The sequence below is a fragment of the Candoia aspera genome, chromosome 1 (genome assembly GCF_035149785.1).
Source record: "Candoia aspera isolate rCanAsp1 chromosome 1, rCanAsp1.hap2, whole genome shotgun sequence".
Classification (NCBI taxonomy): Eukaryota; Metazoa; Chordata; class Lepidosauria; order Squamata; family Boidae; genus Candoia; species Candoia aspera.
The window spans coordinates 82,264,981-82,288,704 of NC_086153.1; the positions used below are offsets into that span (position 1 = coordinate 82,264,981).

Sequence of the window (23,724 nt, forward strand, 5' to 3'; positions counted from 1 at the left end):
AACTATATTATATTCTAGTAATGATCTAGGATCCAGAACACAGATTTCATAATTTAAGCCCTATTTTGTGTCCATTTATTTTGCATATATCTGGCACATATATAGCTTTCCTTTATTTATTTTATTGTTCACATTTATAATAGCTGCCCAACTCCAATGGGCTCTGGGTGGTGTACAAAATGAGAAAAATCCATACAAACACATAAAACATACCACCACACAGACAGCCCAGACTAAAATGATCTAAAAACAACACAAATCAGACAAAACAGCCCCTCCCCCCAAAAACAAACAAGCAAAAATACATTAACCCCAGGTCTTGGACTGAAGCCAGGTTTTAAGAGCTTTACGGAATCCTAGGAGAGAGGGCACTGTCCTTATTTCTGGGTGAAGCTGTTCCAGAGGGTGGGGGCTGTGACAAATAAGGCATGCTTCCTTGGTCTGATGAGGTAACAGCTATTTAATAGAGGGGACTTGAAGCACACCCACTCTGCCAGAACGTACTGGGTGGGCAGAAACAATTGGAAACAAGCGGTCCCTCAGATATCTAGGCCCTTTGCAATACAGGGCTTTATAGGTAATAACCAGCACCTTAAGTTGCACTTAGAAGCTGACTGGCAACCAATGCAGCTCGTGTAGTAGTGGTGACACATGGGCATGCAGTCAGGCACCCATTACTACTTGCTCCACTGCAAATTGAACCAGCTGTAGCTTCTGGGTGGTCTTCAAGGGCAGCCCCATGTAAAGTGCATTGCAGTAATCCAGTTGTCAGGTGACCAGGGCACTGGTAACTGTCTGAAGGGCCTCCAGATTGAGGAAACTGCACAACTGGCACACCAGGTAAACATCCTGTACAAAGACCCTCCTGGCCATAGCTGCCACCTGCTGTTTGGGCAGTAGCTGCAAATCCAGAAGGACCCCTGCCCCAAGTTGCGCACCAGTCTTGAATGGGGAAGCGCAGCCCCATCCAAGACCAATGATGGTAACATCCCTGACCCGGTAGGCCAAGGCCAAACAGCCACAGCCACTTAGTCTTGTTAGGATTGAGCTGAAGTCTCTTCCACCCCATCCAGACCCAAACAGCCTAAAGGCACTGGGTCAATACATTGACAGCTTCACCTGTGCTGCTTGGGGTTGAGATGTAAAGCTGGGTATCATCGACATACTGATAATACAGAACGCCAAAATGGTTGACCTCACCCAATGGTTTCATATTGATGTTAAACAGGGAAAAATTCCCTAAGTATCAAGCCCTGAGGCACCCCACATGTGAGGGGCCGTGGACATGATCTCTCCCCCCGTTGTCAACACTGACTGGAACTGACCACTGAGGAAGGATGTGAACCACTGCAGCACCATGCCTCCCACTCCTAACGCCCACAACTGGTCCGGAAGGATACAGTGGTCAACAGTACTGAAAGCTGCTGAGACATCAAGGAGCACTAGAATGGATGCACCACCCCAATCCCAATGGAGCTGGCTTAAGAGAATTACCCAGAGGATTGTACCCTTATATTTTACTACATTTGTCTTGTCTTAGAATCAGTACTAAATAAGGCATAATTGCTCCCTCCTACCAGTAAAGATTTTGTTTTTTTGTGAACAAAGAATTTGTTCGAATGAAAGATACCTTACAAACGTAATGTGCTCTATAATTCTACTAATATTGTATGGCTGAATTTACCCTTACGCTTCTCCAGACTGGGCAACGTATAATCAAAGATAAAAGATCATTAATTAGATACAAAATATACGTAAAAGACCTGTGTGAGATGACCACTTAAATAGTTTAGTGACTATTAAAACTAAGAGAGAAAGCTAAATCCAATCCAGGTGGAAAATCAGGAACTGTCTACTGGAGCAATGGGCCAACTTAGTCTGCTAAACCATCTCCATGGAGTACACAATAAATATGTAGTTCAAGTGAAGCAAGAAATGTGTATTGTTAGAAACATCATCAATAAGCAAATTAGACAGGGAAGTCATTAAAAGGCACTAGCATTTATGGTCATTCATAATACTCAGTGATACGTAGAATTACTTAAGCTGAGAATTTACAAGAAATGTCTTTAGTCGGGGACTTCATATGATGCACTTTATTGCTGCTGATGCGTCTTGTGTGTCTACAGTTACTGTTTTACTTTTTTTAAACTATTGTTATTTTAAACATGTATTTCATTACACTGTCATTACGTCTTTTAAACTAACTTGCTAACTTGAATATAGACATGAGAAAAATATGATTTGTGCCAATTTGGGGGCGTGATTTGTGACTTGAACTATTGCTTTCTCCACAAATATCTTGAACTATCATTTAAACTCTCTAACCTATCAATGGGGCAATTAAACTAAAGTCAGAACTGGCTCAGAAAGAATGGTGACAGACTCAGAGAGGAAGTGACATGATTTTTATGAAGAGTCTTTTTATCATCAAAATGTTACAAAATAACAGTTTTACAATTAAATCCAAGGTTAAGTACCCTCCTTAACATTTTAACTTAAGATTTTATTCTAATTTATACACTTTGATTCTCATTATTGTTTTTATTATTGTTAGCTGCCCAGAGTTACTGGTTTGAGATGGGCGGCTATATAAATTGAATAAATAATCAGACTACTGTATTTCCCATTATCCATCTTATTCTGACGTACGACCCACTTTATTTTAATCTATCCTAGCTCTTAGTTCTATCTTTCCTATGATATTTTGGATGCATGCTACTCCTATATTTACAGTACCTCTACCACCATGGCCCCCAGTCATTCGTGCACCCAGCTTGTGTGGTGTTTCAGCACTTAAGACTTGTGGTTGGGCTGGTGTGTAGGCTTGTGGCTGAACAGAAGCATCGAGGAGCTGACAAATTCCTTTTTCCTGGGCTGCTGCTTCACCCATGGGCCTTATTTGGAAGCCTGTGGCCTTCAGCCACCCTTGCCAGAGCCCTAGACTTCTTTGGGATATCTACTAGCACTTTGGCCTCCAATGTAGCATAATCAGATTTCGGCTCTGGCGCAGCTTTCCTGGATGTCAGTCCACTGGGTCCTGCCCAACAGGTTTAACTGACATCTTCTCAGCTGTCTTTGATGCTCCTCGCTGTTGCTGCCCTTGTCTGGCCATCTTCACCAAATCCTGCCTTGCTCCTCTAGCTGTCCTGTCTCAGCTGCTCCACTGCTGCTGCTGTTGTGACCCACCTCTGATGGTATTCTGGGCTGCTACTGCTGGGCTTTTTGTTGCATTCTGCCGCTGTCAACAACCTCTGTGCTCCCTGGTGCAGATGTTTAAGATTGCCCAACTTCAGGCTCAGTATTTATCTTGCTTTCCTTTCTTGCTTTCCCCTCCCATTTTCTTTAAGGCTGACACCCTCTACATCAGTTGAGGTCTAATGATGACTCCCTTTTGGGGCAACCAAACTCATTCTTAAAGGACCACAGCTCCTCGTTTTCAGCAGGGTGAGGCCCTGAAAAGGTATAAATGGTAGAAAGGGCATATGTGTTTTTGCTGCACTGTTATCTGACTTCCTATAAATTGAATTCCATCAGGGATAGGGAGTAGTACCTACATGCCCAGTGGGGCCTTCAGCCTTAAAAAACAAAGAAACCTGGTTGTGGTCTGCTGGAGGACTGGCCTGAGCTCAAAGAGTAAGCTAGGCATTGCCTAGGGTGCAGAATGAGTGGACCCAGGCCAGCAGGCAGAAGCAGGATGCAGGTGAGCATGACAGAAAACCCCAGTGTACTAATTAGGATGAATATCCATGTCAGCAAAGAGCTACAGAAAAGTCTAAGTCTTTGGAAAAATCTTATGGCTGACCAGATTTTTGCAGCCCTGACTTGGTAGCCCTAGTACTGATGTACATTATCAATGCTGCTCTATCTTTGCTTCCCAGAGATTAATTCCTATAAATACTGCAGTACTGATTTCTCTGATGGCCAGCAAAGGAAATTCTGAAGGAACCAGTCTGACCAAATTTCCTGCTGATTAAGCTCAGGCAACATTTATATTACATACATATGCAAACAATGCAATTCAAAATATTTGTGGGGAAGTAATCTATTAGAATGTGGTACACAGTTATTTTTAGGCTTAGGATCATGAACTACCCAACTGAAAATTATAAGATAAAATGAGATTCCTTTGGATAAATAGAATTGTAATTTAATAGTTTGCTAATGTTTCTGATATTTATTTCTATTCATTTTATTTATTTTCAAGATTTACAAGACTGCCCAACTCAAACGATGTGACTCTGAGCAGTGTGCAGCATAAAAACAATAAATCAAAAAGGAGAAAAAAATCTCATATAACAATAAACATATACAATGTATAAATACAAAATATAAAATGGCTACCAGCACATAACAGAACAACCAAAAGGGGATGCTCACTCAATTGAGCCCTAATGCCTGGGGGAAGAGTCCAGTCTTAATGGCCTTCCTAAAGGTGAGAAGAGTTGGGGCCTGTCGTAGGGCTGCATATGTAAGAATGGTGAAAAATCTTATAGCATCAAAGCAAATTCCATAAAGAGTTTGATTTACATTGTACCACAGAGTACTGAGATGCTTTAAATGATTAGTGGTCTTTTGCTTGTGCACGCATTCTTTCAACATGGAGGAAAACGTTGCACATTTGCTAGAAGGAACACAAACACTGCCAGAAATTGGAGGGTCACTAAGTGTTTTCAGTTGGAAATGTTTAGATCAGTAAGTCAAGTGTTTAAATTACTGTAACAAATGCTTGCAGATTATGTGTCTTCAACAGGAATGATTTTCTGCTAGGGTTTTATCAATGATCGACAAGCCCCTTTCCTTTGAATCCTGGCATTTTCCCTCCCTTTTCTAAGTTTAGTGGAAAATGGTTCAAGCAAGTAAATGTAACAACTAACGTAAACGTCTTTTTAAAAAGGCAAAGTTTTCCATTTCAAAGAAGTCTCTAATCAATGGTACGGCACAAAAGGGAACTCAGGCTTGTTTATGTGCACGCTGCTCAGAACTTACTAAAGCTTTGGAGAAATGTGTTGGCAAAATCAATGTAACTTCACTGGTTACAAATTTTGTATTTGCTGCATGAAACAAATGGGCATTTTAAACAAGCTGGGTCACAAAAGATCAGCCATAGCATGGAAGGGGATTCAATAATATTCTGAATAAAAAGCCAGCTCTCTTGAAGATAAACATCAGGATAATGCTTTGGAAACAAAATGGCAGTAAAGCTTATGCCAGAAAAGCAATTTGAAGATTAAGGTCTGAATTTTCAAAGTGCAGGTTATGATAAATTATTCATAAAAAAAGCATTTCTATTTGGCCCTGCAATTCAGAGTTGGATGCTTCTCTCTACTGCGGTTCATCAGGTTGTCAGTCAGTGAAGATGCTGATGTTGGTCTCCAATCAATAACCTCAGCTGGAAGCATTCCCAAAGGTAGAGAAAAGTAGAGCACAGGGGATCATGGAAAACAGGATCTACCACTCTGTGCAAAAAGAACCAATCCCCCAATCCTCCCTCCTTCTTGCATTAAGACCTACATAGATCTCTGCCATGATTTAAGTGGCCACAAATGTCCCAGCAGAATTCAAAACAATAGTTAACAGGCAGTGGCCTTGGAGCTTCTTGCACCGGTAAGTGGATCTTTCAGGATATGATAGGCAACTTTTGCTGACTGATGAATCAATTCTGGGTATAATTTTCAAACTAAAAGTTTTCTTGAGCCCAGAACCAGACTCTGTTCGGTTCTCTGCCAATGAATCATAAGAGGATGGGAAAGAGATTGTTTACATTCAATAAAGCAATACAACATAATGGAAACACTACACCACTAAGTTTTCCAGTTAAAGAGAAGCCTTTGTGTGTTTGCAAGACATATAACCAAACAGGTCTGGAATCAGACACTTTGTAGTCAACAATGTTGTGAAGTAGAATATAATAACTGAGAACATGCTATATCAAATACATTGAATATATCCCCTAAATGCATTTTGGTAGTAATTACCACAGATGATGATGATGATGATATGTCCTTTAACATTATCCATGACCAAGCTTTTATTATATTTTATAGACTTTAATATATTTTGTGTGAAAGGTCCCCTGTGCAAGCACTGAGTCATGTTTGACCCTTTGGGGGGATGCCGCTTTTGTGACATTTTCTGGGAAGACTATAGCAGGGTGGTTTGCCATTGCCTTCCCCAGTAGTCACCTTCCCCAGAAAGCTGGGTACTCATTTTACCGACCTCAGAAGGATGGAAGGCTGAGTCGACCTGAGCCGGCTACCCGAGAATCCAGCTTCCGCTGGGATTGAACTCGGGTTGTGGGGAGAGTTTTTGGCTGCAATATTGCCACCTACCACTCTGCGCCACACGAGGCTCTTTATTGTTGATAGTCAGTCCTAAAAGGTAGAAGCTTTCTACCACTTCAGTGTCTTCACTGTCAATTCTACTTTGGTCTTTATATTTAATCTTAGTTCTATTTTTTCCTATGCTTCCTGACTTTCATTACTAGAGTTTGCAGATCAATTGCATTTTCAACTATCAGAGTAATGTCATCAATGGTTATTGATTTTTTCCTGCCAACCTTAAAACCATGCTTAACTTCTTCCAATTCAGCTTCCCTCGATATATATTCCACATATTTGTTGAATAAATAAAAGGAGAGTAAGCAGCTTTGTCTCACTCCTTTGCCAACCTGAAGCTGTTCTGGTTCACCATGTTCTACTGGACTGTGGCTTTCTGACCTGTGTATATTTTTGCATGAGGGCAATAAGATGTTCTGGAATTCCCATTTTTCTAAGCACAGCTTGACATGACTGACACAATCAAAGGCCTCTCTACAATCAATGAAGCACATATTGATTTCTTTTTTGTATTCTTTGGCTTTCTCAATTATCCTGCGTGCATCAGAAATAATGTCTCATGTTACTTGGCCTTTTCTAAAGACAGCTTGAACATCTGGCATCTCCTTTTCTATGTGGGGCTCTAATCTGTGTTGGATGATCCTAAACATTATTTTGATAGCATGTGAAATTAAGGATAAATATTGTACAATAGTTAAGTCTGTTAAGTCTCCTTTCTTTGGTATTGGTACAGTATGTATAGTGACTTCTTCCATCTGTTGGTCACTGTCTGGTTCTCCACATTTGCTGGAAGAGTTTGTTTAAAAACTTTATAGATTCTTCTTTGGTTGCTTTCTGCAGATATTCCATCAATTCCTGTAGCCTTCTGACTTGGTAATGATTGGAGTGCTGACCTAACTTCATCTTGTAATACTAGAGGTTCTTGTAAGGAATTATCTTCTAAATTATCTTGGATACTGACATATATAAAATTTTAGTATACTCCTTCAATCTTTGCTCTTCTTAGAATCAGTGACTATCTGTCCATTGGCATCCTTTAGCTTACCAATTCAAGGTTGGAACTTCCTTCTGAATTTGGAAGATTTTTCTTGTTTTCCCTTGTGTGTTTCCATCTTCAGTGTCTTCACTGACATTGTTGTAATACTACTTCTCATCGCAACTCTCTGAAATTCTCTAAGTTCCTTCCTGAGATCTTTGTCATTCTGGCTTTGGCTTCTCTTCTCTTCCATGGTTTGTTCTGACATCCAATTTGCTACCTTCTGTTTCTTGATCTTTGGCAGTTTCTTTTCACATTCATCCATAACAATATCTTTAAATTCATTCCACAGTTCTGCTGGCTCTCCATCAATAAAGTTCAGGACTTCAAAGCAATACCTGACGTTTTCTTTGGAAATGGGGAATGCATGCTCAAGATCGCATCATGGAAACTGGTTGGCTTTCTTCTTCTTTGGCTTAACTTGGAACTTGCACTTAAGAGATCATAATTCATTATCTCTTCTACACTCAGCCCCTGGCCACGTCTTTACTCTTATAAATGAGCTCTTCCACCTCTTCCTGTCAATAATATAGCCAATTTGATTTCTGTGTACTCCTTCTGGTGTTATCCATAAATATCGTAGTCATTTTGATTGTTTGAAAACTGTGTTAGCAATGAAAAAATCATTAGATTGGCAGAAATTGTTAAGTTGTTCTGCTTCATTTCTATTTCCTAGATAATACAGTCAAACTACATTTTCTTCCTTAATGTTTCCAACTTTGGCATTCCAATCTCCAACCACAAGCATCACATCTTGCTTGCATTTTCTGCTGATTTCAAATTGAACTTGAGCATAAAACTCATTAACCTCCTTTTCTTCTGCATCAGCAGTTGAAGCATAAACTTGTCCATGAAGTCTAATCAGTATTATTTGATCATTGATTGCAATGTAGCCAAGTACTGTTCTTGCTATACTCTTTTTAACTATGAAAGCAACACCGTTCCTTCTTTGTTTTTTAAGTCTTAAGTAGTAAACAGTATGATCTTCTGACTGAAAGTAACGAATCCTTAGTACTCCAAAAGATCCTCAGCTCTTCCTCAGTAGCATGTTGAGTGTTATCTGACATGTGGAGTCCATCATCCAGCACTATATTGTCAGTCATTTGATATTTCCTATCCATGTGATTTTCTTGGTAAAATAAAGGAGCGGTTTACCACTGCCTTCTCCCATGCAATCTGAAATGACACCTTTGCTGCTGTCACTAAAGTGATCCTCTGCCTCCAGCATCTTCCTAAATTGCTGCTGCCCAATATAGATGCCTGCTTGCTCTGCCTGGGCATCTTGGATGACCCTGCTGAGATTCTATATTTTTATCATACGTTCCCAGGATTTGCCACTCATCCTTCCCAGGGACACACATTCTACACCACAATGAGACAGCACAGCAGGACTATGATAATTTAGTGTGGTATTAAAAACCCTTATTCAGAAAAGATTATTCCTAGTGTATTTGAAATCTGATGAAATACAACATTGGCACCTTCTGAGAAGAGAAAAGCAAGAATGTTCATTTACAGCCTGTTAGCTCCATTCCTATTTCTTTTAGAAAAGATATTTAATGACCTATGCTCAAAAGCATAACGATACATCAATACTTTGAAAACTGTGGGAACCCTTGTTTGAAAATAAGCTAACATTTTTATCCCACAGAGACTAAATTCTAAGTCAGATATTTATAAATAATGTTTCCTAGATCCAGATTTTAAAATACCATAAACAGTCTACCAAGATCTTCTGATACAGTATGTTTTCAGAACATTAGGGTCTTTTTTAAAAACTGAGTTCTTGGAGATAACCTTTTTTAATTTACTCTTCCCTCAGGAAATTGTTCTTGCTGAGAAAAGATTACACAGAATTTCCTGGCTCTAATAGGCAGATCAACAAATTCTGCTCTTCAATTCTTAATGTTTTTAATGCTCCACAGTTATTATTTTTCAGCACAAACCTCGGTCCTGTGGCATTGGGGACTGGCTCAAGGCAGGATGGGAGCTAGATTCTGACTGGGTGCCAGGCGTCTGGGATGGCATCTGGCTACCTGCAACATACACAGAGACAGAAAATAAATCACTTGTTCCGAATAATGCAAAAGAGGTAATGACAATCATAGAAGTATTCTAAAAAGTGGTACACATAACTGTGCTAGATATAGTGAAAAATGTGGCATCTATTTCAAAAAGACATATTTTTCTTTTTTATAATCCATGGAGACAACATGCATAAACATACTTATCAAAAGCATCCTGAAATGCTTTATTTTGTACTGTTTTCCAACTTATTGACCTAATTCAATTTATAGCTCTTATTTTAGGAAGTAATTTACAAAATCCAAGGCGGCTGAACAATGGGATTCATCCTGTTGAGCTTGCACTGGCCTCCAGCCAGGAAAACATGGACAGCTGCCCACCTTAGAACCAAAGATAAATTCTATCTAGGCTGTTTGAAAAAAAAAAAATCTACTGAATCAATGGATTTAATGTTGGTGCCAAGGTATAACACAGCAATAAAACCAAGACATATCTAAAGCCTGTGGTGTGCACTCTGTTATCCAAATAAGAACTTAATTCATAATTTACATCTGGTAAAAAAACAAAACTAGCATGCAAATTGGAATAGGACAGAATCCAAGTCAGTGTTTAACTAAAGGGAACATGACTTCATAAATAGCAACACAAGCAGATTTACATCTTGACCTGAATATCTGCATAGCTGTGGGCAAAGTGCAGACAGAAAGCTTGGTTCAGCATCGTTGTATCTATGAGGCGATTTGGGTTTGCCTTCTTTTCTCCTCTTTTGTTTCCCTCTCTTACAATAGCCACCTAGGGAGGGATGGAGAATCCAGATCAGGGTTTTGTTTTTTATACTTTTGCTGTACTGTTTTCCTACTGAAAATCACTCCTGAACTGATTGGCCCCTGTAAGTTGGCTCCTTCCACCAAGGTAATGGGCCCTACCGGAATGAAGGCTGCCTCTACCTACAGCTCCTTGCTTGACTTCCAGATCTGTTCTGGAAGACCGAGAGACCTCTTAAAGCAGATTTAGGGGGCATGTGGAGGAGGGGGGATTGGAAGGAACAATCCTGCCAGTTAGAAGACTGCCCTATCACTGAATTTGGTCCTGAAGTTCTTAGAGCAGCAAAGAACTGCTTAACACAAATAGGAAAAGAACTCACCCAACTACACTGCCCCCCCACCAGCTGTGCTCAAAATATGACTCGGTGCATAATCGTTGCAAGGCCTGGTTAACAAGGCCAGCTGTGTGGAGCTTCTGCTGCAGCCACAAAATCCTGGCAATAGAAGCAACTGCTTTAGTAAGTCAGAGTCAGGTACTACATTCCAAAGCAGCTCTTCCATACTGCACTGTGCTGCCCCACTGTACATATTGTTAATGAGTCTTTGAATTAATATGCAGGTTTCAAAAATGCAAATGCCATTTAATTGGAATGGCTGATACTGATCAGGTCAAAGCAGGCATGGAGAGGAAATTTAACCACTTCCTCCACCACTAGGGCCCAGAGGAAAATCCCTCTTCCGAAGACCCTATTTCTATTGAAAGGCAGTCATCTGCCAGTCCCAACCACATTTTCTTCATGGCTCACAGCAGAGGAGGAAATTTATTTATTTATTTTTGATTTTATATCCTGCATCTCTATTTATACAACAAGGTGATTTATAGCAACTAAAAATGCAAATGATAAAATATAAAAGTAAAAAAATACAATCACAATCAAGGCAAAATAAAAACCAGCATCATTAAAATCAAAATAAATTCAACCAACAAAAGCTTGGTGAAAAAAAAAAGGGTTTTCCTTATTTCCCTAAATTGTGGGGAGGGGGGCACAGAGGAGAAGGCCCCCTCCCATACAGGGAGCAGGGGGATTCTTCAAAAGATCCTTTCCTGTTGATCTGAATAGTTGGGCAAGTTTGCAGTTAGAATTTAGTGGCACTTGTTTGCAGTGCTCCTAACAGTCCATTCTATTTGGTTGTACCCAGAAGGTGGTACTAAAAGACAAATGCTATATTGGGATATATTAACAGAAGTGTTGAATTCAGGTCATGGGAAGTAATTCTTTCATTTTACCCTCCCTGATCAGACACCATATGGAGTACTGAGTCTTTGGATTATACCTGGAAACATATTGGTGGCCAAGGCAATGCTCACAGTATGGATGTAACATGGCTAAAATGCCTCTCACCAACCAGCATGTGGACAGCTATATTTTGTACCAACTGAAGTTTCCAGGTGTTCTTCAAAACGTGTAGCACACTGCATTATCTATTCTGGTAGAGTTAATGGCATCAACCACTCCTTAATCCTCACCAGTAGAAGAGTGACACTGGTAGTATAAGTGCCTCAAAATGGAGTGAGATTTTCTATCTAGCACTGACTTTCAAAATTCAGATCCTAAGGACCCTTCAACCAGAAATGTATTTTAATGTGGCAATAAAGCCAGGGTTAAATATAATATCTTTCTTACATTTCAGCATTTATTTAATCTCTCACATTAATACATCATATGTCATTTGAAATATGAACAGAATGTTGTATTAGCAGCAGCCCTATAAGCAGGATAAATATTTTAATGGCCTAAAAAAGAACTCATGGTAACTTCTCAGAACATGGGAAACAGAGTGGTAGTTTACAAAATATTACAGGTTACATTTGCACATCTCTTTTATCAGGAAAATGAGTAGCCAACTTTCCACTGCATCAACAGGCTGTTGGTAAGAAGACTGAGGATTCTGAACTCTAACAAACTTAGAGATAAATGAGCTACTAAAATAAATGTACCCAGTTGCGAAGATTTCTACAACCTAACTTTTCCCTTTCAATAAATCTGGTTGATAAGACCCTGAGAATTTGCTTCCCAGGTTGTGAACAGCAGCTAAGAGCTTAACAGCAGGCCATCTTTATTAATGTGACAACACATTTAAATGATTCAATAAACAGGTAGTGTAATCTGGACAGTTCATGTTAGGTAGCAACACAGATGCAAATTTATTGTGTCACAATTCACCATGGAAAGTATTCCTTTAAAATGAAAGTATTGATTTGAAAGCTGAGGTTCTTAGGAATGTAATAAATATTTCAATACACCATGTCCTGATGGTGACCAAACAGCTAGGTTTTTGCAGGCTTATTTTAATATGAGAATATACTCATCTGAAGAGTGAAAGCCTGCTGGCTCTGAAAAATGCTGAGGGAGACTTAAATCTAAATACCATTAGAAGCATAAAAGTTTGCTCTTAAAATTCTGAATTCTGTATTTCCTCTTGAATTCTCCTTAGTGTTTCTTATTTGGGCTGGATTATTGACCACTAGAAGCCAAATGAAACAGGGGTATGGGCTATAATTTCATTTATTTAAGGCTAAGAAAATTCTGTATTTATTGAGAATTCTCTTATATAAATAAAGGTAGTCCTTGTTTAGTGACCACAACTGGGACTGGCAACTTGGTCATTAAGCGAAGCAGTTGCTAAGTGAAACCATGACTATGCTTATGATCTTACTTGAGCTTCCTTTGCTTTACAGACCTGCGAAGGTCATAAATGTAAAGATTGGTTGTAAAGTTACTTTTTTGATTACTGTCATAACTGCGAATGGTAGCTAAAAGAGGGAGTTACTAAACAGGGACTTCCTATATTATATACTTTGTTCAGTTCAGTCAAATGGAGGTTTAGGGAGACAAATCTTTCCTGAATTCAAGGAATAAATAATCTACTGAACATCTCATTCCAAACATCTTTAGTCTAAGCAGCTATTAAAACAGAACTGTAGTAGCATGGGAAAGTATTCTCAGTTATCTCATCAGGGGCTACTTTAGTTAGGCAAATATAAATACAGTAAAAATACAGTTTAACAGATCTCTGTAAAGTGGACCTCAGATACAATTTTTGATTCAGACTTATCTGTTAAATGATATTTACATCATTTATGTAAGTTACATAAATGCCATAAATTGATGCAAATGACATAATTTGAATTTAATAGATACTCCCTCTCCCTGGGTACTCCATTAAATCAAGTTTTGGTTGTCTTTGGAAATGTGCATCAAGCTCTTGCCAGCCCACAACAGAAAGTAGTATTCTCCCTGGCTTTCTTTGAACAAGAAGAGACTCAAGTTACAGAAATCTCAGCAACTGGATAACTTTCACTTTCACCAGTGAAAGTGCTGCAAGATTATTATATGCACAAAAATGGAAAGACTCTGAAATACCCACAATGGAGGAATGGCTGGTGAAAACTGATTTGCTTGATTAGACAAAGGATAATAACTACATTTATTAGTGACTGGAACCCCTTTATGGACTTTTTCGTGAAACAAGAAAAAATGAATTTGTGATTTAAGGGTTTGATGATTAGAAACTGTAGACTACGGAAAGAAGGAAATTATGTTGTAACCTCAGACAGAGGATAAAATATAAATGTACTTATAACTGCTATTAAGAAGATCGGAAGCTGCTTCTTTATAACCTTTCCTTTCCTTTTTCTCCTCTCTATTGCTTTATTTGCACTTTTTTCCACTTACTTACTACTTTTATTTTCCTTACCTTTTCTTCAAAATGTGTATTGTTTTTATTCTTTTAAAAATGTCTTTAATAAAAATTATATATAATACTAAAAAATACCAGCATACAGTCCTCTTGCACCAAATAGGCCTTGTTCCTGAGTAGGACTGCCATTTAAGCAACTAACTCCATTACTCAACTGCAGTCAGGTAGATATTTCCTTCTACATTAATCAAATTACCACCCCTCTGGAATTTTCAGTTTCCTATTAGGATATTTTTGTACAGATATTGTAATGTTACAAGAAGTTGCAATAAAATGCCTCAACTCTACATTCTGCAAGCTCTTGAGGTGAGGCAGAGATCATCATCAGACAGTAAGTACTGCTGTAAAATCTTTAATGCCCACTAACTTTTCTCATTTTTGATGAGATGAAGCAAGATGTTATTTTCTACATTACAATGAATGCAAGATGAATCCAGTGATTCTCAGCTGTAAGCGAACAGTAATTTCTGGTAAGAGATAATATGAAGATTCATCCTGAATATGCCTAAAATGTTGTTATCAGATCAGTATTTCAAGGAAATCTGAAAAAAGCTTCCACAAATAATCGTACCATACAGTACTAAGATGGGAAACTGTAAATATCTGCATTGGAGTATCTTAATTTATGATATTTAGTACCTCCAGCTTTCAGGAAATTTATGTTGGCTTAAACCTAAGTGCATAGGGACGCGGTGGCGCTGCGGGTTAAACCGCTGAGCTGTCGATCGGAAGGTCGGCGGTTCGAAACCGCGCGGCGGGGTGAGCTCCCGTTGTTAATCCCAGCTCCTGCACACCAAGCAGTTCGAAAACATGCAAATGTGAGTAGATTAATTGGTACCGCTTCGGCGGGAAGGTAACGGCGTTCCGTGAATCATGCTGGCCACATGACCCGGAAGTGTCCTATGGACAACGCCGGCTCCAAGGCTTAGAAACGGAGAAGAGCACCGCCCCCTAGAGTCGGACTCGACTGGACTTTACGTCAAGGGAAACCTTTACCTTTACTAAACCTAAGTGCACCAGCTTGCCTGAGACTCAGGTTGTAAAAATGGTAGACAGAAGACTATGAACTGAAATTCCCTAAGATTCAATACAACTGTTCCTCAGCACTGAATAGACTTAAGCAAATGTATAGTATTTTACTCCCTTAATCCTGTATGGAATTGGGGAGATTATAATGTGTGCAGACCTGTGTTGCACAGAAGTAGGTAACAAAATATCTCTAAATTTATATAATTACAAATCGCTAGCAAAATCTTATTAAGGGGTCAAAGAAGGGAGCGGAGGGTTAGTCAAATCTCCAGAATTGTTCACATGGGTTCATGTGATTTCTCCCCAATGCAAAAAAAAAAAGTAGTTTACAGCACTATGTAAAAACACTTATAACCATGAAGTGTTATGCTTATTTATAAAGGATTGGGAAAAAAATGTTTTACCTTTTTTATAAAAAATGTAGCCACATAGCCATTCTCAAGCATAAATGTGTGAATAAGTGCCTAAGTTACTAAGCTCAACAAAGAACTATGGAGGACGATTGCAACAAGCAAATATAATTATTACTATCATTATTTACAAGGGAAAAAAATCTACAAACAATCTGTAGATGCGATGAATATAATTTTTTACAGCACTAATTTTGCTCTTTCATTTTTGGAGGAAAAATCCATTTCAGCATTTAGTTCAACATTCATTTACTATTAATCACACAAACTGATGTTTCATTTAAATCCCATTACTATTTATCTGAACAAGCCAGAATCATAAACTATAATATTAAGCTCTTTTATAGAAACTATAGTTTTCCTGTTTGTAATTATATTTCTGATTATTTTAGATCTTATAGTTTTATTTTTATTATTGTTAGCCAGAATAAGCACAAAAGATAGGGTATAAGTTCAATAAAACAACACAGATTGCCTGACCATGTTGGAAGAAGAGGCAGGAAGTTTGTTAAGTAGTTTTAAAGCAGGTTTAATATTACAGTATAACCAAGTGTAACCATAATGATGAGACCGTACAAAATCAGACTTATTATCTCAACAATGGCTTTATGTTTTCTGAAGCAATATCAAAAACAGTACTTGATCAATTTCTGTAGGAATACCAGGTCTGGACTACAAATGCCCAGTTTACCATTAGATGTCAGCAAAAATGAAGCACTTTCTTTGCTGCTATCCATTTTTGCTGGTTTGTTTGCTTTGTGGCCCAGAGCTGGTAGCCCTAACTTGCAGAACTTACTGTAGTTAAAAGGTGCCTTCTGAGTTGCACTCAGTCGTGGTGACTCCATGGACATGTCCATGTAGGGTTTTTTGGCAAGAGCAAAAGCATGGCAGTTCACCATGCCTTCTTCAGGGTCTACTTCCCCATTTACTTTCTACAGCCCTGGCATTTCATGAAGGTCTTGTGCCCAGCAGTAACCATAATGGTTAGACCCTGTTTTAACTTATTTTAGGTCATCATCAAATGATGCAATGATGCTCATATACCTTTGAAATACCAGCATTTGTTTTTATTTCCACTAAATCAAGTATTGCAATTTTACCTTACAGAAGAAAACACCTTTGATCTAGAAGCTGAAAAACCCACTACAGCTGAATTAATGTTGGCAGCCAGCAAATTACTTTGGTTTATTTGTTAGCCTTTGTCTTAATTCAGCAGCACTCTTCTTATGTTCTTATCTATTGGTGGTTCTAGGCAAGGATTGCAGTCTATTGGCAATTATATTTATTGGCACTATTGCCACAGATCATAACAGAACCAGAAAACCTCAAAAGAACATAGTGCAAATTACATGGGCTGTTATATAAGTGAACAAATAGCTGTTAATTATAGGCAAGTTATATATACTTTTTATTGAATATACTTTAAAGGTTTCATTTTACTTTATTAGTTTATGCACTAACAGCTGATCAAATAAATTAAAAACATCAAATACAGTATTTAATACATACCATTTTAAAAAGATTTATTTTTTAAAGTAACTGGGACATTCATCACCCATTCTTAATTTTAGATGAAGACCAGTTCTTATTATAAATATTATAACTTAAAAGATGAATATAAGCAAAAAAAAGACAATTATCTGAAACTCAGAACTAGAGAAAAACGAGTATAAATGCACATTTGTTTTTAAAAAATCAGATTGTGTTTTGATTAAAACCTTCCATTTCACTGCAACTGTTGTTGGTCCCTGCCTTCTTCAGTTCTGTCAACAGCAAGCCATCCTATATAAGCCAGAGGGACAATCAGATCAGTAACTTCCTTAGACCGATTTCCCCTCACTTGGATATTCCTTCTAAACGTATCATGTTTTCACTTCTGACTGTAAGCTAAAGATCAGAATCCATTATTTCTAATTTTTGCATAGTGTCAGGCAATTTGAAGCACTCTTAAGATTCTGGAAAGTAGCTCAACAGCAGCAGTATTAACATGAAAAATATTATTTCCTTCATTACAATGATTTTCCCATGATCCTCAGTGTAAAAGGTTAACAGAATGTTCTTTAAAATATGTATTCAGATACATATCTCTTTATGTCAGGGAACTCTGTTGTTCTTTTTTTTAAGGACAGTTACTTCTGATTACTGGAAAATACCCAAAGGTAGTGCAAATATAAATGGAATAGATGCAGCTTCGTAAGAATTAGTGAGCCAAACATTTCCAACAAAATGTTATTGTGATAAACAGGAACATGAGAAACTAAAAAATCTAAAGGAAACTGTTATTTACCTTTATTATAATGTGAAACATAACACTGCTTGGTGTCTACCGGTGCTGATACAATCAGGTGTATCTGACAAGAGGGCAACTGCCTGAAGCGTTTACATTTTTCAGTCAGACATGTTCAAAACTTGCATTACAATAGGCAGATTCACAAGTAAGTGGAACCAAAGATGGAAATCATTTTCATCACTTTTGTGGAAATGCTATGGTACTTCTCAGTATCCACAATAGTCAAGAAATTAGTGCTGGATTGCCTTGATTTCAACTGAGTATCGCTTTATAGTCTGAGAATATATACTTTCATAATGACACAAGCAAGGTTAATAGCATACCAGTTTGTTCAGAAATGTCACTAACGTATTTCCATGAAAGATTTCAAATAAATATTATGTAAAGTTCTAGCTGTACAAAAACACTGAATCTGTCATTGCATTCTTGGCTAAGCCAAGTGAGAACATTCTATTTGTCAATGTCCAGGAGTCCAGCAACACTTTTATTTTCTGCCAGGTTTTGGAGTGCTAAAGGAAAATACTGCATTTTCTTTTTCAACAACTGCTGTACCAAAAAGCTAAGTTTTGATCTGAAAGTTTTCAATGCTCTATTCATGTTGGCAATCATCTTCCTTTTTACTTGCAATTCACAAGCAGGGTGTCCAATTTCACTGTCACATCTGTTAGAAATGCCAAATCAAGCAGACATACTGTTTGATAATTGGATAGTATCTCTGTTCCTTGACTCCATGAAAGCTTTGATTTCTGGCAAAAGTGAAAGAAATCAATGCATTATTTTTGCTGTATTAACCCACTGGATTTCAGTGTGCAGCAACAGATTGTTAGCATCAGGTGATAATTCATTGAGAACTGACTTAAAGCTTGGCTTTGCATAAACTGAATTTAAAATAATATTTCTAGCAAAAGACATAACAAAATAAAATGGCATTTTTTCTAACAAATTATCTATCGATGGATGATGCAACAGTAGTTCAAACAAGTAGAGAAATTTGGTATATGTTTTAGAGTGAAGTCACAATGATACTAAATAATTGCTGGTGTACTGTATCTAATGGTGCATTTTTGAGTACATGACATAATTCTTAACAAAAATTCTTCCTGAACAGAGAAGTCTTTAAAGTCCATTTGAAGTGGACATCATGGCTTGTATTAATACATTCATTAAGTAGCACTTACATAAAGTTAAATCCCTATCTAGCTGTTCAAGGATGTTGGCCAGTATGCAGACATCCTTTTTGCCATAGTGTTCACTTTCAACTGCATCTGAAACAGCAGAAATAGTTTCAAGACTGTTTCTGAAATCCTTGAATAAGAATTTAGATATCAGCATCACTGTACCCTTCTGAGTCTGTCTACTTTGCCTTGTTCTTGGTCAAAGAACGAGCAACCCTGAAAGATGTCATTATTCTCTCACCTGGTTGTGGGGAGAGAGAGAGAGAGAGAGAGAGAGAGAGAGAGAGAGAGAGGGAAGTGCTTTAGTTTGCCTTACTTTTCGTGAACACAATCTACAGGTGACTCGACTGTTAAGTGAAGCGGTCGCTAAGTGAAACTGTAAATATGCTCATGATCTTACTATAAAGCTTTCCTTTGCTTTGCAGACCTGCGAAGGTCATGGTCGCAAAGGTACTTTTTCATCACTGTCGTAACTTCAAACAGTCACTAAAAGAGGCAGTCACTAAATAAGGACTACCTGTACTTCCTTTTGGAAAATCCTTCCCACAATGAATGTGTAGTGTTGCACATTTTTCAGTGACACTGGTTCCCCTCCACCCCCCAGGCTGCAGTTTAAACGAACACTTCAGTTTGATGTTTGTAATTTAAAAAAATAAACTACATTCTTGATGGAAGTAGAATGACTTCTGCTTTTTTTTCCTTTGTACCAGCCTCTGCATCCATGATATCAATAAGATTCTTCCTCTTGCTATATATTAGCTATTGGAATTTTAACTTGACAGAGTCCCCTTTTTGGAAGAGATGGACGGTGAAAGAAATTTGGAAAATAAATAAATAAATAGTTATAAACAAGTCCTGAATATAATCTTCTCCAAATCCTTGCATCCTCCAAATGGTCTCAGTTTCACCAAGTTCCAAAAAGTCATCAGGGCAGATGTTAATCTGGCCTCAAGGGGGAAGATATTCCATAAAATAGGAGCTGCAATTGAGAAGCAGTCTTTAAAAGCCCCTGACCCCTTAATCTTCCCCCAAAGGGAGACCACTAACAATTTGTCAGGAAGCAAGCCCCAAATTATTGAATTCCACTTGGAGAAGTGGTACTGAAGATACCTAAGACCCCAACTATATAGCGCTTTATAGGTTATGAGCAGCATTCTGAATTGATATAAAGGTTGTCAGTGCAGAGCCCACAGCACAAGGGTCAGATGGCTATGGCAATTTTCATTCACCAGTAAGCTGACTACTGCATTCTTAACCAGCTGAAATGTTTGGGTGGTCTTCATCTGACTTAGCAACTGATGCTGATTCTATGTTACACTAGGTCTGAATCCAGACTTAAACAATCTGCTTCCCCAAGGGCACTGTGTAACTGACTTCCCACCACCTCATCAACTTTCCCCAAAAGGTTGAAGATTGGAGATAGGATAATTGTTGTTCAAAATAGCTGGGTTGAAGTGAAGCCTCTTGAGTAGGGGTGCCTCTCTCCAACATACTACTCAGTTGGATCTTGAGATACCAAGAGTGGAAGTCCACTCACAGGTTGTTCAGCTGCCGATTTTTCATACAATCCAAGACTTATTTTTTTCTTCTGGTAACTGATTTTAGTAAGCTATAAATTAGCTATTTCTTGATTAAGTCACAAATGTTCATAACTTTTGCTTTGACTTTTGCCTTCCTAGCTGATAGTATTAATATTATGTGCCCTATGTTCTTATTGGGCACAACTATGAAAACTGGGCATTATTTTAAGAATTTAAGTCTTGGAGTATGTATATCCAGAAAACACTGAAAAAAAATAGAAGAAAATTAGTGAGGAACAAGAGGAGGAGGAATGAATGCTGGCTTGAATGCACAGATTTGCATTTTGAACTGTGTTGCAGACATTACTGCATGAAAGCTCTGTCTTTTACCCTTCCTTTAATTCCTCTGCAGAGCTAAATGGATAGATTTTCCCTTGACAGTATTTTGCTGCTCACCTGGAACTAAGCCTGGGACCCTGATAATTGCAATGCATTACACACAGACTAAACAGCCTTCTAAAGGCCAGATTACACCTTGGCTGATTGGTGTCATAGCGACAATACAATGCTGTCATAAACTCTGTGAAATTGGCCATTTAAGCTGTGTTTATGGTTGCTTTGTGTGCTGATAAATCTAGAATAGAAGTGCCACATTTTCTGTGTAAAAACAATTGCTATATATAAAAAGATGCCTCAGGCAAGTTTCTTCCCATTGTTTGTACAGCATCTAGCACAATGTGACCTGATTCTGATTTTAAATTCTTGGTATTAACAAAATACACCAAGTTAAGTGATATTCCAAGGAATGTAAATTATTAATCCATTTCATATCCAAGCTACAGTTTCTCTCACAGTAGGAACGAGAAGTAGGCGCCTGAATTTTCTTACAGTATGCACTGTCTTCTAGAGCAGCTTTATACCTGTATCCCTGTTTTCGTTATAGGAAAGAATAAATTTTATTTATTTATTTATCAAATTTCTCTGCCACCCATCTCATACACAATGACTCTGGGCAGCTTACAGATAATAAAATACCAATCAGTAAAAACAGGACAATATAAAATCAATGCAATATAAATATACATAAATACAATAAAAATATAAAAATAACAGATATAAAATATAAAATTCCAGATGGCAATAGTTTTGTACTTGGCACGATCACAGTACCAGCCATCTCCAAGACTGGCTATCCCCCTTCTTGGGTAGGGCCAAAACTGTGCTAAATGTAACCATTTGCAGAAAACTGAGGTAGGTAAAGATAAGAAAATAGCACAGTAATGCACTGACAAAAAAGACTTTGATCTAGGAGCCTGGAAAATATCCTCAGATTTTTTCCATCCTGATGTATTCTTATATGCCACATTCTATGCTTCTCCAGAGGGAAGGTTCTATACAAGCAGGCTGAAGCAAGAAAGCTCCACTGTCTGGACATAGTTCATACAATATATTTGTTTTCCTAAAGCCATTGTTAAAGTGGTGCATCTAATTTTTACAACGGTGTGTCCTGCATTTATGCTGTCCGCACAATAACGTCAGAGTCAGATTCTAGCACTGCATGAATTCCTAGTGACCAACACTGGGTTGTCCCAGCACTTATTCACTGCCACAGCCAGTGAGGCCTACAGCAGATTTAGAGCCCTGTACAGAACTGGAAGCATATTTGTGCAGCTTTTTCTGTGCATGCATCTACTTAGAAGCAAGTTCCACATTCTTTAATAAGTCTCAACCCTGGGTATTCCAACTGCTGTAAGTATTTGAGCACCTTTTTGAATATGCTTCAATAAAAACACCAACTTTAAGCCACAATCTTATCCATGTTTACTCAAACCTGATTTGATTTCAGGGGAGTCAACTCCATTTAAGTATGCATAGGACTTTGAAACTGAACAAAATTAAAAACACATGTATGGCTTCCTATCACTCTAAATCTACCAACATAGTAACAGTAAAATTAAATGGGGAACTTCAGAGTAATTAACCATCAAGCAGTATTAAATAAAGTAATAGAATTCAAAGATAGTGCGAGAAAAAGCAATAAAAAATACAGGAAACTACTTTGTAGAAGGAAGGAAAATGAACAGGAGAGGAAGATAAGAAGACCTGAGACAGCTCTGGCATTTTCAAAAGGAGGAACAATCTCCTAACCCATCTCCTCTTTGTGACCCCTTTTTTCTTGTTCTGCTTTCAAACATACCCTCTGCTTCTCAGGTGCTTTCTGCAAAACCTTTGGCCTTCTCTTTGGAGCATGACAACATACGGCTGCAGAAGGAAGGACCAGAACACCTGTGCTTCAGCAAAGATGGTCCACAACCAAATGGGACCATATGGGACCAAAGCAAAGATGATCCCAAACCATAAAACAGTCCTCAGTAAAATGTCTGCAGAAATTTTATTAAATTTATAAATTTCACCCTCTGCTTATCGGTCACCCACATCAAGGTATCAAATACAGTGGTGTGATAATCAGATGTCTCCTTATTCTTCTCCTCAGGCTGCCATGTATGCTAGCAATGTCCTCTGCTGATATAGATCTGGAGGTCAGAATGCTGTCACACTAAGGGATACGTTGGAAAGTGTGGCACTTAACCATCTTGAATTTTATATTTTATATTTTGTATTTGTATTTATATTTATGGTTATATTGAATTGTTTTTAGCAATTGTCAATTTTATTATCTGTAAGCTGCCCAGAGTCGTTATATGTGAGATGGGTGGTAGAGAAATTTAATAATAAATAAATAAATAAATAAATAAATAAAAATAAAAATAAAAATAAAAATAAAAATAAAAATAAAAATAAAAATAAAAATAAAAATAAAAATAAAAATAAAAAGCAGAAAAAGAACCGGTCTTGTAAGATGTTAAAGCATGTGCATACTGCCAAACATTGCTCGTTTCAGAATTCTAACAAGATGCCAATTATTAGTGTCAATGTAGTTTCCCAGACAACTGACTAACAAAAAGAATTAGAGGAACATGTTGAAGTTTCCACATTTGAAAATTAAAGATAGTCGGAAAAAAGAGGTTGGTATTCCCTAACTTGCTACTCTCTAGACTGTTGGAATGATAACTGGAATTATTTTCCAAGCCAACATGGCCAGTTTCTGGCAAGCATCAGGTAGAGAAGACTGGCTTTAAACTAAGGGGTCACTAACAGAGCATACAACTGGAGAGTTTGTGGAATTGCCTCCCAATAGGGAAGTCTGGTCAGGAACACTTTTGTTACAGACAGTCTTTGAGCAGAACTTTGTGCTGTAAAATTTTATGATTCTGTATTTCTTTATCCAGGGAGTATTAATAAAAACAACATTGGCTTTCTCTTAACTGCTTGTCTATTATTCTTCCTCCCCACTATTTATTCCTTTAGCATTTT

General features: G+C 37.9%; 1 protein-coding gene across 2 annotated transcripts in view; it reads right to left on the reverse strand.

Annotated features, from left to right (window-relative positions):
• Nucleotides 1–23,724, reverse strand: part of ARID1B (AT-rich interaction domain 1B) — a 422,870-nt gene that overhangs the window by 91,361 nt on the left and 307,785 nt on the right. For both annotated transcript variants that reach the window (XM_063308100.1, XM_063308110.1), the window contains exon 7: nucleotides 9,321–9,410. In XM_063308100.1, coding sequence (XP_063164170.1) covers nucleotides 9,321–9,410 — 90 coding nt within the window. The remainder of the gene's footprint in view (nucleotides 1–9,320; nucleotides 9,411–23,724) is intronic.